This window comes from Nomascus leucogenys, chromosome 23 (genome assembly GCF_006542625.1).
Source record: "Nomascus leucogenys isolate Asia chromosome 23, Asia_NLE_v1, whole genome shotgun sequence".
NCBI classification, from domain to species: domain Eukaryota; kingdom Metazoa; phylum Chordata; class Mammalia; order Primates; family Hylobatidae; genus Nomascus; species Nomascus leucogenys.
The window spans coordinates 25,856,007-25,870,511 of record NC_044403.1 but is presented as its reverse complement, the minus strand read 5'-3'; the positions used below and the strand labels follow the sequence as shown (position 1 = coordinate 25,870,511).

The window sequence follows — 14,505 nt, the reverse complement described above, 5'->3', positions numbered from 1 at the left end:
AAAAATTGAGGGTTCTATTACCAAGAAGGAGAAAATAGACTTTGGGGACAGCTAAAGCGATAGCTGAGACCTGAAGAATGAATAAAAATTACCTAGATCAGTGGTTCTCAGAGTTAAGTGTGGTCTGCAGACCCTTGGGAGTCCCTGAGACCCTTTCAGGGGATCTTCAAGGTCAAGCTATTTTCATAAAAAAATACAGGACGTTATTTTCCTTTGTCACTATGTTGACATTGCAATAATGTTGAAAAAGCAATCTGGATAAAACTGCTGCCTTAGCATAAATGAAGGCAGTGGTGCCAAACCATATGATAGTCATTGCATTCTTCACTGCCAGGTACTTACAGTAAAAAAAGAAAAAAAATTAATGCCACTTTTACTTAAGAATGCCCTTAATGAGGCCGGGCACAGTGGCTCATGCCTGTAATCCCAGCACTTTGGGAGGCCGAAGCGGGCAGATCAGGATCACCTGAGGTCAGGAGTTCAAGACCAGCCTGGCCAATGTAGTGAAACCCTGTCTCTACAAAAATACAAAAATTAGCCAGGCATGTTGGCAGGTGCCTATAATCCCAGCTACTCGGGAGGCTGAGGCAGGAGAATGGCTTGAATCCAGGAGGCAGAGGTTGTAGTGAGCCGAGATCATGCCGCTGCACTTCAGCCTGGGTGACAAAGCAAGACTCTGTCTCAAAAAAAAAAAAAAAAAAAAGAGATCGAGACCATCCTGGGCAACATGGTGAAACCCTGTCTCTACTAAAGCTACAAAAATTAGCTGGGCATGGTGGCACATGCTGGTAGCCCCAGCTACTTGGGAGGCTGAGGCAGGAGAATTGCTTGAACCCGGGAGGCAGAGGTTTCAGTGAGCCAAGACCACGCCACTGCACTCCAGCCTGGGCAACAGAGTGAGACTGCCTCTAAAAAAAAAAAAAAAAAAAAAAGAATGCCTTTAATGAAGCAGTAAATACTAATTTTATTAAATCTCAACCCTTGAGTACGGTGTGTCATGAAATGAGAAGCAGCACACAGTGCTATATGCTACGGATGAAGTACAATGCTGTCAAATAGGGGTACTTGTGTTAATTGTTGGAGTCGCAAGCTGAACTAGCCTTTTCTTTTCTTTTCTTTCTTTTCTTCTTTTCGAGACAGGTTCTCATTCTGTCACTCAGACTAGAGTGCAGTGGCGCAGTCACGGTTCACTGCAGCCTCAAGCGATCCTCCCAACTTGGCCTCCTAAAATGCTGGGATTATAGGCATGAGCCACCACGCCCAGCCCCACTTTTTTCAGGCTGGCAAATGCACACTCACATGTGCATCTTTAAATGATCACTGGGGCTGTGGTATGGAGAATGGTGACCAATGAGGAGGCAGCAGCTGTTGTCCGGGCAAGGGATGATATTGGCGTCTTGGATTGGAATGGTGGCAGTAGTGGTAGTGCAGAGTGACTTCGGGAGATTTTGGAGCCATTTAGAAGGTAACATCCACAGGAATTGGTAAATAAATACATGGGAGAAGTTGGGTGAAGGGGGTGTCAAAGATTACACCCAATTTATTTTGCTTGGGCAAGTTGGTGGATGGTGAGCCCCTCACTGAGTGAGAAGCCTGGAGAAGCAGGTTTGGAGGGTGGTAGTATGCAGGTGGTATGCTTAGTTGGGGATGTGTTGAGTTTGCTATGTCCGGTGAGCTTCCCAGTGGAGATGTCCAATGGGCAGACGGATACTCACATCGAGAGTTCATGGTAGATATGGGCTAGAGGAAAGCACCTGAGGCCCAGCCAGAGATGCCTAGAGGAACAGAGCCTGGTTAACTCAGATATTCCCTGCTCAGCCCACGCCCTCTCTTCCACACTGGGCCACCTATAAAGCCTCCACAGATACCCCTGGAGGCACCCACTGGACACATGCCCTCAGGGCCCCGGAGCAAGGAGCTGTTTGTGGGCTTGCCACTGCTGTTTCCACACACCCCCAACTGCCTCCCCCTTCTTCTTTCCCCACAGCCTGGTCAGACATGGCAGTACCACTGATGGAATCTTTCTTGCCATCTTTTTCTTGCCGCTTAACGGTGGCAGTGACACTTTGGCTCCAGCCTCTGCTTCTGCTGAACTTTTTCCCTTGACTTGGGCATTTTCACTTTGACATGTTGCCTGAGAGCCTGGGGGCTGGGGACCCCAGCCCCACCTGGTGACGTTGGGGGCCGGCCCAGGCCCAGGGTGTGGAGGAGCCTCGCCATCGGGCTTCCTGTTTCTCTTCATTTAAGCACGACTCTGCAGAAGGAACAAAGCACCCTCCCCACTGGGCTCCTGGTTGCAGAGCTCCAAGTCCTCACACAGATACACCTGTTTGAGAAGCAGCAGGCAAGAAAGACGCAAGCCCAGAGGTAAGATGGTCAGACTCGGCTTCCTTCCCCGGAGCTGAGAGGGAGGAGAACGTGGGGCAGATGTACAGGAATGTGCTCTGCCCAGTTGTCTGCCCACAGCTCTGGCCACTTTCTCTTGCATTTCTCTTGGAACTGGTCATGACCAGCGATTTCCCACTGGAACTGTGAGCTTCCAGAGGTCAGGGACTGTGCCAGACTCCTCTCTGCAGCCCCAGTGTCCAGAGCAGTGAGCCTCAGTGTCCAGAGCAGTGGGTGCTCCTTAGAGGAGTATTGACCTAAATGGCAAGATCAGAGAGGGAGTGAGGACTGGAGACTATCCCAGGCTGGCTGGGAAAGGCGTGGAAGGCAACTAGTCGTGGGCAGTGGAGGAGAGAGGACTGGAAGAGGGGAAAAGAGGAGAAAAAGAGTGAAGAAGGGGAGGGAAAAAATTAGAAAGAATAAATAAATATAAGGTGGGAGGAAACCTATAAAAAAGAAATGATGAGGAAAAACGATAAAAGCAAGAAAAAGAGCAAAAGAAGTGGAATCCAGTCTAGAGAAAATTCTTGCAAAACCAATTTTCCTAACGGCACAATCTCCAAAAATTGACACCAAATATCATACTTGCAGCATTTCATAAGTCACATGATCTATGTAATAGTCTCTTTTAACTATCTTTTGTGTTTCTGTGTGTATTTTTTAATTTTTGTCTACTTTTTTGCTCTTTTAAGATTTTTGAACAATGTCTAAAGGCACTTCTACTCTAGTTAGCTTTAAAACGATTCACGAAATAGGAAAGCTAAAATTCTCAGAAAGTGTTGAAACTGAGCTTTTGTGTATGAATTGCCTTGAAAGTTGCAGATACATATCTTTAGATAAATATGTCATTTAAGAAATGGATTCGAAGAGAATTGGTGGTAGGGGTCTCATGAGGCCAGGAGAGTTACAGAAGGATGTGCAGCCCCTCCTGGGCCTGGCAGGGTGTGAGGGAGAGTGAGGACTCACTGTCCCTCCTGACGGGAAGCCCTGTGCCACCTCAGCCTCTTCGCCCTCAGACCTTTCCAGCCCCTGAGACCTCATGGCCTTGAAGCCGTGCTATCCCCAGTGTCCTCTGCTTTCCCCTCATAGGCTTCTTCTGCGAGAGAGGTTTCCTGGGGTAAGTTCTGATCCCTCAACATGGAAAGGCCCCATTCTCAATAATTCAAAGATTTCACTCTGAGTGGGATAGTGCTTCCTGAATGCCCTGCTCTTGTGGGGGACATTTTTATCGGGGCAAGGCCAAGAGTAGGGCCTGATGAGGGAAGTCACTGCTACTTCACATTTTGACCAATAATTCCTTGTGCTGTATCAGATGCTGTAGGCTGATACAAAATGGCCGCCGCCCTCAAGGTCAGATGAAAGAGCCCCTGAGGACAGCGTTAGAGACACTCGTTATATGAGAGGTCTATACCTAGATCAAAACTCCTCCCACCACTGGTGCTAGACAGAGCTTGGGGGCAGCCCTAGGCTCTGACTCGCAGTAATGGCGGGGTGGTGCTGAGGGCAATTGGCTAGACCAATTGTCTTGCACGTTTTATTTTTTATATTATTTTTGAGACAGAGTCTCGCTCTCTTGACCAGGCTGGAGTGCAATGACGTGATCTCCACTCACTGCAGCCTCCACCTCCTGGGTTCAAGCAATTCTCCTGCCTCAGCCTCTCGAGTAGCTGGGATTACAGGAGCCCAACACCACACCCAGCTACTTTTTGTATTTTTAGTAGAGACCAGGTTTCACTATGTTGGACAGTCTGGCCTCAAACTCCTGGCCTCAAATGATCTGCCCGCCTTGGCCTCCCAAAGTGCTGGCATTACAGACGTGAGCCACCACACTGGGCCAGTCTTGCACACTTTCGACACTCAATAAATGTTTGTTGAATGAAATAACTGTGATGGACCGGGCGTGGTGGCCCACACCAGTAATCCCAGCCCTTTGAGAGGCTGAGGCAGGAGGATGGCTTGAAACTGGGAGTTTGAGACCAGCCTGAGCAACATGGTGAAACCCCCATCTCTACAAACCTCACAAAAGTTAGCTGGGCATGGTAGTGTGTGCCTTCGGTTCCAGCTACTTGGGAGGCTGAGGTGTGAGGATTGCTTGAGCCTGGGAGACGGAGGCTGCAGTGAGGCCTGACTGTGCCACGGCACTCCAGCCTGGGCGAGAGTGAGGCCCTGTCTCAAAATAACATTGATGAAGGTGGGGAATCAGAGGTAGACGGGCAGGGGTCTGGGTTTGCAAGGCTCTGAGTTTGAGCTCTGTTCTGTACCTTTGAGGGGATGAGGGGAGGAGGGTGGGCACGGTTCCCCCGATGTGGGTGTCTGAGGCAAAGAAGAGGATGGTGGAGGTTGCAGCCACCAACCACAAGAGTTCCTTAGAGGGGTCACAGTCTCTAGGAAGTTTATAGGAAGCTAGTCAGCAGTAGAGAGGGTGAACGCGGTGGGGCACATCCCGCGGCTGGGCTTGAGTGGGCTGCTTGGGGGTTATGGGGAGAAGATAAAAGTGCCTGTGGGACCACAGACTCTCGCTGTGGTGGAGCTGGGCCCTCTTACCCTCCCAAGCCTCGCCCCTCATCCCATCCCTGGGGGCCAGGGGTGAGGGCGGCAGGAACCTCAAGGCTCTGAGAAAATGCGTGGTGTGTGTTGCCATTTTGGTCTCATCTCTTTCTCAGTCTCTCTTTGCCTCACTTTGGATCTATGCTCTGTGCATCTGTCTTGCTTCTCAAAATTTCTTCTTTTCCTCTTTTTTTGTACTACCCTGCGCTTTGTGTGTGATTGTGGATTGTGTGTGCGTAGCTGTTGCTTTAACAAGCTGCTCCAGGTCTCTCTCTCCCACATCTTTCCCTCCCCTCCTCCCTTGAGGCCTCTGTGCACTCTGGGGAACTCTGTCCATTTCCCTTTGTCCATGGTGTCCCTCCCACCCTGCAGCCGGCTCCCTCACATCCACCCTGGGCTGCAGGCGTGCTCAGCAGGCTCCCCACAGATCAAAGCTTGTCCAGGGTCTGCATTGCTGCCAAAGGCCAGGAGGCCTGTGTACAGACTGGAAGGAGCTAGAGCTTAGTGGCAGCTGGAAAGGGGAAGTTGAAAAAGGAGAATAGGCAAGGGGCATTCCAGGGGAGCCCGGGAGAGCCAGCACGGCCTCCTGGTATATGAGGCAAAGAGGAAGACAGACACAGACACAGGGAGCTGCAGGCTGGGGGCATAAGCTGGGGGCTGGGAAGCATAGATACAGAAATGCACAGATGTGAGCTGAGAAGCAAGCAGAGAGAGAGAGAGAGAGAGACAGAAAGAGAGAGAGAGACGTGCCAGGGCTTGAGGGACCAGAGAGCCCTCCCAGCCTCTCTCGGAGTGCTGGTATACAGGATGCTACCGTACTAGGGTAAGACACCTCTGGGGACGCTGAGTGTGGGAATCAAAGGCCAGATCTCTCGGGTGGCAGCGGAAGCCCAAAGCACCAAAGCAAGCATGCTGGAAACCCACAGCCTCCTCCACTTAGCAGAGCCTTGGGGTGAGATGAGGCAGAACAGGGAGCTGGAGGCAGGGAGGTGGCTGTCTGCACATACCTCAGGACCATGGAGCTGGGGGAGTCAAGACAGCCACCATATGGGGAAGGGTCAAGAATGCCTCTAGTCTTCCCCAGGCATCTTATCAGGGTAAGCTGAATTTGGACCCCAGAGAAGGGATATCTTATATGGAGACTTCCCCTCTTTCATCCCCTGCTCACCAAGGACCCCAGTCAGTCTGGGATGAGGGACAGTGGGACCCACTCTTTGGTATGAGGCTACTCCTATTCTACTCTTCTCACTGCAGCCTTCCCCTAGATGCCTCCCATGCTGCATGCTAACCTGTAAACACTTCACCATGACTGGTGGCTAGTCTCCCTTCCTCCTTTCTCAGAAACCTCCTTCCTGACCTCTTTTCTTCCTACTTCCCCGGTTTAAGCAAAATTGTTATCTCACTCTGTCGCCCAGGCTGTAGTGCAGTGGCACTACAAGTAATCCCAAGTAGCTGAGATTACAGGTGCCCGCCACCATCCCCAGCTAATTTTTTTGTATTTTTAGTAGATACAGGGGTTTCATGATGTTGGCCAGGCTGGTCTCGAACTCCTGGGATTATAGGCATGAGCCACCACACACGACACCCGGCTTCTTTCTATCTATCTATCATCTATCTATCTATCTATCTATCTATCTATCTATCTATCTATCTATCTATCTATCTATTATCTATCTATCTATCTAATCATCTATCATTAATCTATCTATCAATCTGCCTATCACCTATCTATCTAATCTATCTATATCTGTCTATCTATCTTTATATATCTATCTTATCTGTTGATCTATCTCTTTTTTTTTTTTTTGAGACAGAGTCACTCTGTCGCCCAGGCTGGAGTGCAGTGGCGCAATCTCGGCTCACTGCAACCTCCACCTCCCGGGTTCAAGTGAATCTCCTACCTCAGCCTCCTCAGTAGCTGGGATTACCCACCACCACTCCTGGCTAATTTTTGTATTTTCAGTAGAGATGGGGTTTCACCATGTTGGCCAGGCTGGTCTCCAACTCCTGACCTCAAGTGATCCACCCACCTTGGTCTCCCAAAGTGCTGGGATTACAGGCATGAGCCACCATGCCTGGACATATATCTATTTTTTTTTTTTTTTTTGAGACTGAGTCTCGCTCTGTTGCCCAGGCTGGAGTGCAGTGGCGTGATTTCAGCTCACTGCAACCTCCGCCTCGGTTCAAGTGATTCTCCTGCCTCTGCCTCCCAAGTAGCTGGGATTACAGACGTGCGTCACCATGCCCAGCTAATTTTTGTATTTTTAGTAGAGATGGGGTTTCACCATGTTTTGGCCAGGCTGGTCTCGTTCTCCCGACCTCAGGTGATCCACCTGCCTTGGCCTCCCAAAGTGCTGGGATTACAGGTGTGAGCCACTGCATCCGGCCTTATATATCTGTCTTGTCTGTCTGACTGTCTAATCTAATTCATCTATTTTATCTGTTTATTTTATCTATCATCTATTTATCTAATCTATCTGTCTGTATGTCAGTCTTTTTTTTTTTGAGACAGGATCTTGCTCTGTCGCCCAGGCTGGAGTGCAGTGGCGCGATCTCAGCTCACTGCTGAACCTCCGTCTCCTGGGTTCTAAGCGATTCTCCTGCCTCAATCTTTGGAGTAGCTGGGATTACAGGCCCATGCCACTGTGCCCGGCTAATTTTGTATTTTTAGTAGAGAAGGGTTTCACCATGTTGGTCAGGCTTGTATTGAACTCTTGACCTCAGGTGATCTACTCGCCTAAGCCTCCCAAAGTGCTGGGAGTACAAGTGTGAGCCACTGTGTCTGGCCCTAAATGTCTGTCTGTCTCTATCTATCTATCTATCTATCTATCTATCTATCTATCTATCTACCTATCATCTATCTATCTATCTAATCTATCTTTCTGTCTAACCTAATCTATTTTATCTATCTTATTCATCATCTCTCTAATCTGTCTGTATGTCTATCTAATCTATCAATCTATCATCTAATCTATCTAATCTGTCTATCTAGTCTATTTTATCTATCTATCTATCCATCTGTCCATCCATCTATCTACCTACCTGTCTATCTCAAGCACCTACCATATATTAAGGCTAAGGCCTGGCTACCTCCTCTTCCAGGCAGATGGAGTAACTGGAGGCAGCTAACAAAGATGGAGTCACTTTTCTTATCTTCTCCTAAACCTCCGTGGGAGGACCAAGCCCCCACACCTTCTGAGTGCTCCATTCCGCTCCATGGATTGTGTCTTAGTGGCCAGCAGGAAACACAGTCCACCTCCCATGGTTCAAGAGACTGTAAAAAGGGGGTTATTCACAGAGGTTAAGGGAATCAATCAACTTGTTGAAGCACAGACGCTATTAACAGCAGGAAGAGTCCTGAAGAAGTGAAAATGGTGTTTCTGGAACCCAGAGAGTGCTTGTGCTCTGGATAAGGGGCCACCCCACAGAAGCTGTGGAGGGGCAGGGCTGCAGGTGGGGATGAACACACAGCTATTGACAGAAAATATGCCCAGGGCAGGGATAGAGTAGGGAAAATATCCCAGCTTCTTTCTTCCACCCTTCCATCTCATCTCTGACAAGCACTTCCCACTGGCCAACCCCTGGTGCTGGAGGGCAAGAGAGCCTATGAGCCATGTGTGGCTGTCAGCCCCTTGGTGCAGAGCCACAGACAGGGTGGAGAGTGGCTGGCAGGGCCCTGTGGGGATGAACAGCATGGATTGGGGTGACTTGGCTTCATCCAGGCCAGGGCTGGGTGTGTGCATACACTTCAGTGACCCATTTTAGAAACAGAATTAATATGGTGAATACAGAAAGAAGAAATCAGTGACTTTCCCTCCTCCATACAATTCAATTTGGCTTAAGTTAACCAAAGCCATCCCAAGTCCTCTCTCTATGTCTCAGCTGCTGCCAGGCTTGTGGTGGCCACACAGCTGGCTAGACTGTCATCTCTGTCCTAAAGGGGCTCAAGCTGGTGGAGGAGAGTTGAGAAACCAAATCACTACACACAAAGTAGAAGGTGGAACACACCCAGGAGCATGTCAACGGGGTGCCGTGGGAATTCAGAGTAGGCAGATCGTCACCAAGCTTCAATGGCAAAGATGCCACTGAGGGAAAGAAGGACCAAGCTTGGAAGAGAGAGTAAGTCTGGAGGCAAGATCTTGTCTCACCAGCAGGGACCAGGTCCATGGTGACCCCTTCCCCAGGCAGTCACCTCTCTGAGCCCACTTTATATCCTGGGCCTGGATTCAAAGACACTTGAGCCCTGCTCCAGCCTTCCTTTGAGGTGCTATCTTGGTGCCCTTCCTATAATCACTGCTCCAATCCCATGTCATCTGGTCCCCAGTTACCACATCAAGCTTCCCAAAGCTCTACAGAGACCATGGCACATCTCTGCTAAAAAATCAGCAGTGGGTCCCATCACCTCCAGGACAAAGCTCCAGCCCTTCGACCTGCCTGTCCATATTTGCAATCACGGTCTGCAAAAATTAGCTGGGTGTTGTCATGAAAGGATCACTTGAGCCCAGGAGTTCCAGGCTGCAATGACCTATGATTGAACTACTGCACTCTGGCCTGGGTGACAGAGTGGATCTAAACTAAAAATAAAAAGATTTACAGTCAAGCCCCAAATGCTTTTCCCATACCTTCTTCCACCATCACCTCCCTGAGCCCTCTCTTTCCTCCAAAGCCTCCTCGCACATCCCTACCACCTTTGCACACCTCAGAATGGGGATGCCTCTCCCCTTTCCTTTCCATCGAACTTATGGTTTTCAAACTTGAGCATGATCAGTTACCTGGAGATTTGTGAAAACCCAGATGACTAGACCCACCCCTAGTTTCTGATTCAGCAGGTCAGGGGTGGGGCCGAGGATCTGCATTTCTAACAAGTTCCCAGGTCATGTTGCCGCTGCTGCTGATCCAGGACTTTGGGAATCGCTCCTCACATCTACAGCTGTCCATTCAGAGCCTCTCTGCCCTGCCCCCTCCACCCCCAGTCTCGCCTGTCTGCCAAGAGCACAGGAAACTCCCCTTCATCCAAACCCCAGACCAACGCCTTCTGCTTGGCCCACTGAGAGGCCTTGTAGGGTTGGTCTGATATTGGACAGAGAAATGGCCCTCTGCTCTTTCTTCCCTGACCTCTCTGAAGGGGGCCTGACCCTCCACACCTGTGGGTATTTCTCGCAAGGTAGAGATGAGAGACTGAGAAAAGAAATAAGACACAGAGACAAAGTATAGAGGAAGAAAAGTGGGCCCAGGGGACCGGCGCTCAGCAAGTGAGGACCTGCACCGGTGCTGGTCTCTGAGTTCCCTCAGTATTTATTGATCACTATCTTTACTATCTCCGCGAGGGGAATGTGGTGGGGCTATAGGGTGAAGGTGAGGAGAGGGTCAGCAGAAAAACATGTGAGCAAAGACTCTGTGTCGTAAATAAGTTTAAGGAAAGGTGCTGTGCCTGGATGTGCTAGATTTATGTTTAGCTTTACACAAACATCTCAGTGTAGTAAAGAGTAACAGAGCAGTATTGCCGCCATGATGTCTTGCCTCCAGACATAAGGCAGTTTTCTCCTCTCTCAAAGTAGAATGTATGATCGGTTTTACACCGGGTCATTCCATTCCCAGGGACGAGCAGGAGACAGATGCCTTCCTCTTATCTCAACCGAATAGAGGCCTTCCTCTTTCATTAATCCTCCTCAGCACAGACCCTTTACGGGTGTGGGGCTGGGGGCCTGTAAGGTCTTTCCCTTCCCATGAGGACATATCTCAGGCTGTCTCTGTGGGGGGAAACCTGGACAATACCTAGGCTTTCTCGGGCAGGGGTTCCTGAGGCCTTCCACAGTGCATTGTGTCTCTGGTTAATAGAGAATGGAGAATGATGATGACTTTCACCAAGGATACTGCCTGCAAGAACTTTTTTTTTTTTTGAGACGGAGTCTTGCTCTGTCGCCCAGGCTGGAGTGCAGTGGCACGATCTCAGCTCACTGCCACCTCCACCTCCCGGGTTCACGCCATTCTCTTGCCTCAGCCTCCTGAGTAGCTGGGACTACAGGCACCCACCACCACGCCCGGCCAATTTTTTTGTGTTTTTTTAGTAGAGATGGGGTTTCACTGTGTTCACCAGGATGGTCTCTATCTCCTGACCTCGTGATCCGCCTGCCTCGGCCTCCCAAAGTGCTGGGATTACAGGTGTGAGGCAAGAACTTTTTAAAAGCACATCTCGCGCAGCCCTAGATCCATTAAACCTTGATTCAATACAGCACATGTTTTTGTGAGCACAGGGTTGGGACAAAAGTTACAGATTAACAGCATCTCAAAGCAGAACAATTTTTCTTAGTACAGATCAAAATGGAGTTTCGTATGTCTTCCTTTTTCTACATAGACACAGTAACAATCTGATCTCTCTTTCTTTTCCCCACACCTCTCACACTGTATCAGGCCCCAGTCCTTGGGAATGTCACCTTAGAACTGTCCCACACATTCCCACAGCCACTTGGCTCAGGCCCTTTGCTCACCAGGATGGTTGCAGTCCTGCCTCTGGTGCCTCACCTCCAGTTATTTCACTCAGCAGCTGCCGGGGTCCTCATGGCAAATCTAATAATCTTCTTCTCTATAGAAAAACCTCTGCTGGCTCTCTAGTGCCCAGGATCCAGTCCCAGCATCTCAGCACGGCCTTCAAGCATTTCCACGTCCTGGCCTGGCTCCACGGTCTCCCCACCAATTTGCCACCTTCTCCATGCATCCTTTTCTGATCCCCTCCTCACTCATCCCAGCAAAAACCCCCTCCTGGCCTGGGCATAGCATTTCGTGGTGTGTATCTCAGAGCATCCAGTTAGGCATGTGCAAGTTTAGTTAGTTACTGGCTGATGTTGTGAAGTCCCGAATTGTTGGTGCCACAAACAAAAAATGGACATGACACACACAAATAGCAAAGCAGCAAAAGTTTATTAAGCACAGTACGATCCACTATGGATTGAGGATGACCTGCGAATGGTATCAGCATCGCTTTGCTGTATTTCGTGGCCTTTTCTATGTGTTACTATATGGGGTCATCTTGAGGATATCTTTTCTCTGTAGTCCATGCGCATCTTTTTTTTTTTTTTTTTTTTTTTTTTTTGAGAAGGAGTCTTGCTCTGTCCTCCAGGCTGGAGTGCAGTGGTGCAATCTCGGCTCACTGCAACCTCCACCTCCCTGGTTCAAGTGATTCTTCTGCCTCAGCTTCCTAAGTACCTGAGACTACAGGTGCATGCCACCACGCCCGGCTAATTTTTGTATTTTTAGTAGAGACAGGGTTTCACCATGTTGGCCAGGCTGATCTAGAACTCCTGACCGCAAGTGATCCACCCACCTCAGCCTCCCAAAGCACTGGGATTACAGGCATGAGCCGCTGCACCCAGCCTAGTATATGACCATCTCTTAGGAGCTGCTCCTAACTGGTTTGGTTTGGATCTAGCTCCTTATTCACTTATTTATCTTCTGTTTTTGCTCACTTGCCTCTTTCTCCTGCTTCTGCTCCTACTCATTCCTTCCTTAATCCAATCTCCAATTCCCTCTGCTATTCTCCTGCCTCAGGTTCACTAGGCTGGCTGCAGGGTCCTGAGGGAGAGGTTGTGTATCGCCCCTGTATACTCCGGGTCCAATAAATGTTTGCTGACTAATGAATGGTATTTCCCTCAGGCCCTGCCATTTCTGCGGGCTCAGGTCCCCACTGGCTCAGGCCCCCTGCCTCCCTCAGCAAGGCCATAATGAACCCGGGAATCCCTTTTAGGCACTTGCTTCTGGTGCTGCAACTCGGTAAGTTCTCAGACCTGGGGTCTCAATGCAGATGGTGTGGGAGGAAAGGCAAAGGTGGAGGATGGGGTAGAGGGGGACAGCGGCGGCATTGAGACCTGACTCTTTTCTTTTCCACTTAGCGCTACTCCCAGCGGCCACTCAGGGAAAGAAAGTGGTGCTGGGCAAAAAAGGGGATACAGTGGAACTGACCTGTACAGCTTCCCCGAAGAAGAGCATACAATTCCACTGGAAAAACTCCAACCAGATAAAGATTCTGGGAAATCAGGGCTCCTTCTTAACTAAAGGTAGGGTTGCCTGGCTCCCCATCCAGGGAGGAAAACACACTATGGATTGAAAGTCCTTGGTATCTGAGATCTGCTCTTAGTTAAACTCTGGGATCCCAGAGGGCTTGGGTTGACAGAAACTCAGTGGCATTCTTATCCAGAGTTTCTCTACACCAACTGCTGGTGGCCCAGGGAAAGGTGGCATGTGAATTTCAATATTTTAATATTTAATATTCATGAACTTATTTTAGTGGGTTTTAGAACAATCACTATCACTTAAAACCCATGATTTCTTGAGTATTGTTGCTACAGACCTATGTAGCTAATACTTTGCACAGTGACTCATATCTATAATCCTAGCACCGTGGGAGGCCGAGGACGGAGGATTGCTTGAGTCCAGGAGTTCAAGACCAGCCTGAGCAACATAGTGAGACTCTGTCTCCATGAAAAAAAAAAATTTTTTTTTTTTTTGAGACAAGGTCTAGTTCTATCACCCAGGTTCCAGTGCAGTGGCATGATCTCGGCTCACTGCAATCTCCACCTCCCAGGCTCAAGTCATCCTCCCACCTCAGCCTCCCAAGTAGCTGGGACTACAGGCATGCACCACCATGCCAGGCAAATTTTTGTATTTTTTGTAGAGACAGGGTTTCACCACGTTGGCCAGGCTGGTCTCGAAATCATGAGCTCAGGTGATCCACTCACCTTGGCCTCTCAGAGTGCTGGAATTACAGGTGTGTGTCACTATGCCTAGCCAAAAAAAATTTTTTTAATTAAAAAAAAAAGGCCGGCTGTAGTGGCTCATGCCTGTAATCCAGCACTTTGGGAGGTTGAGGTGGGCAGATCACCAGAGGTCAGGAGTTCAAGACCAGTCTGGCCAACATGGTGAAACCCGGTCTCTACTAAAAATACAAAAATTAGCCAGGCGTGGTGGTGCAGGCCTGTATTCCCAGCTACTCAGGAGGCTGAGGCAGGAGACTCGCTTGAACCTGGGAGGCAAAGGCTGCAGTGAGCTGAGATTGCACCACTGCACTCCAGCCTGGGTGACAGAACAAGACTCCATCTCAAAAAAAAAAAAAAAAAAAAAAAAAGCTGCAGATTTATTATTATTATTAGTTTATTTATTAATTTTTTTGAGACGGAGTCTCGTTCTGTTGCCCAGGCTGGAGTGCAGTGGCGTGATCTTGGCTCATTGCAACCTCCACCTCCCAGGTTCAAGTGATTCTCCTGCCTCAGCCTCCCGAGTAGCTGGGACTACAGGTGCATGCCACCATGCCTGGCTAATTTTTTGTACTTTTAGTAGAGACAGGGTTTCACTGTGTTAGCCAGGCTGGTCTTGATCTCCTGACCTCGTGATTCACCCGCCTGGGCCTCCCAAAGTGCTGGGATTACAGGCGTGATCACTGTGCCTGGCCCAGAATTATTTTTTCTACTTTTTTTTTTTTTTTTGAGGCAAGCTCTCAATCTGTTGCCCAGTCTGGAGTGCAGTGGGCATGATCTTGGCTCACTGCAAACTCTGCCTCCCAGGTTCAAGCGATCCTCCTGC

At 49.3% G+C, this 14,505-nt stretch overlaps 1 protein-coding gene across 5 annotated transcripts in view; it reads left to right on the top strand.

The window, feature by feature from the left end:
- Positions 1 to 2,233: 2,233 nt before the first annotated feature.
- Positions 2,234 to 14,505, top strand: part of CD4 (CD4 molecule) — a 33,890-nt gene continuing 21,618 nt past the window's right edge. For 4 of the 5 annotated variants that reach the window (XM_003273751.3, XM_004092149.2, XM_003273750.3 and 1 more), the window contains exon 1: positions 2,234 to 2,367. Coding sequence is in view for 1 of the 5 variants with exons in the window: in XM_004092147.2 (XP_004092195.1) it covers positions 12,651 to 12,699; positions 12,819 to 12,983 (214 nt within the window). In the remaining 4 variants the exon portion in view is untranslated. Of the gene's footprint in view, positions 2,368 to 12,582; positions 12,700 to 12,818; positions 12,984 to 14,505 lie in introns of all 5 variants that reach the window. The other variant, XM_004092147.2, reaches the window with a different exon arrangement.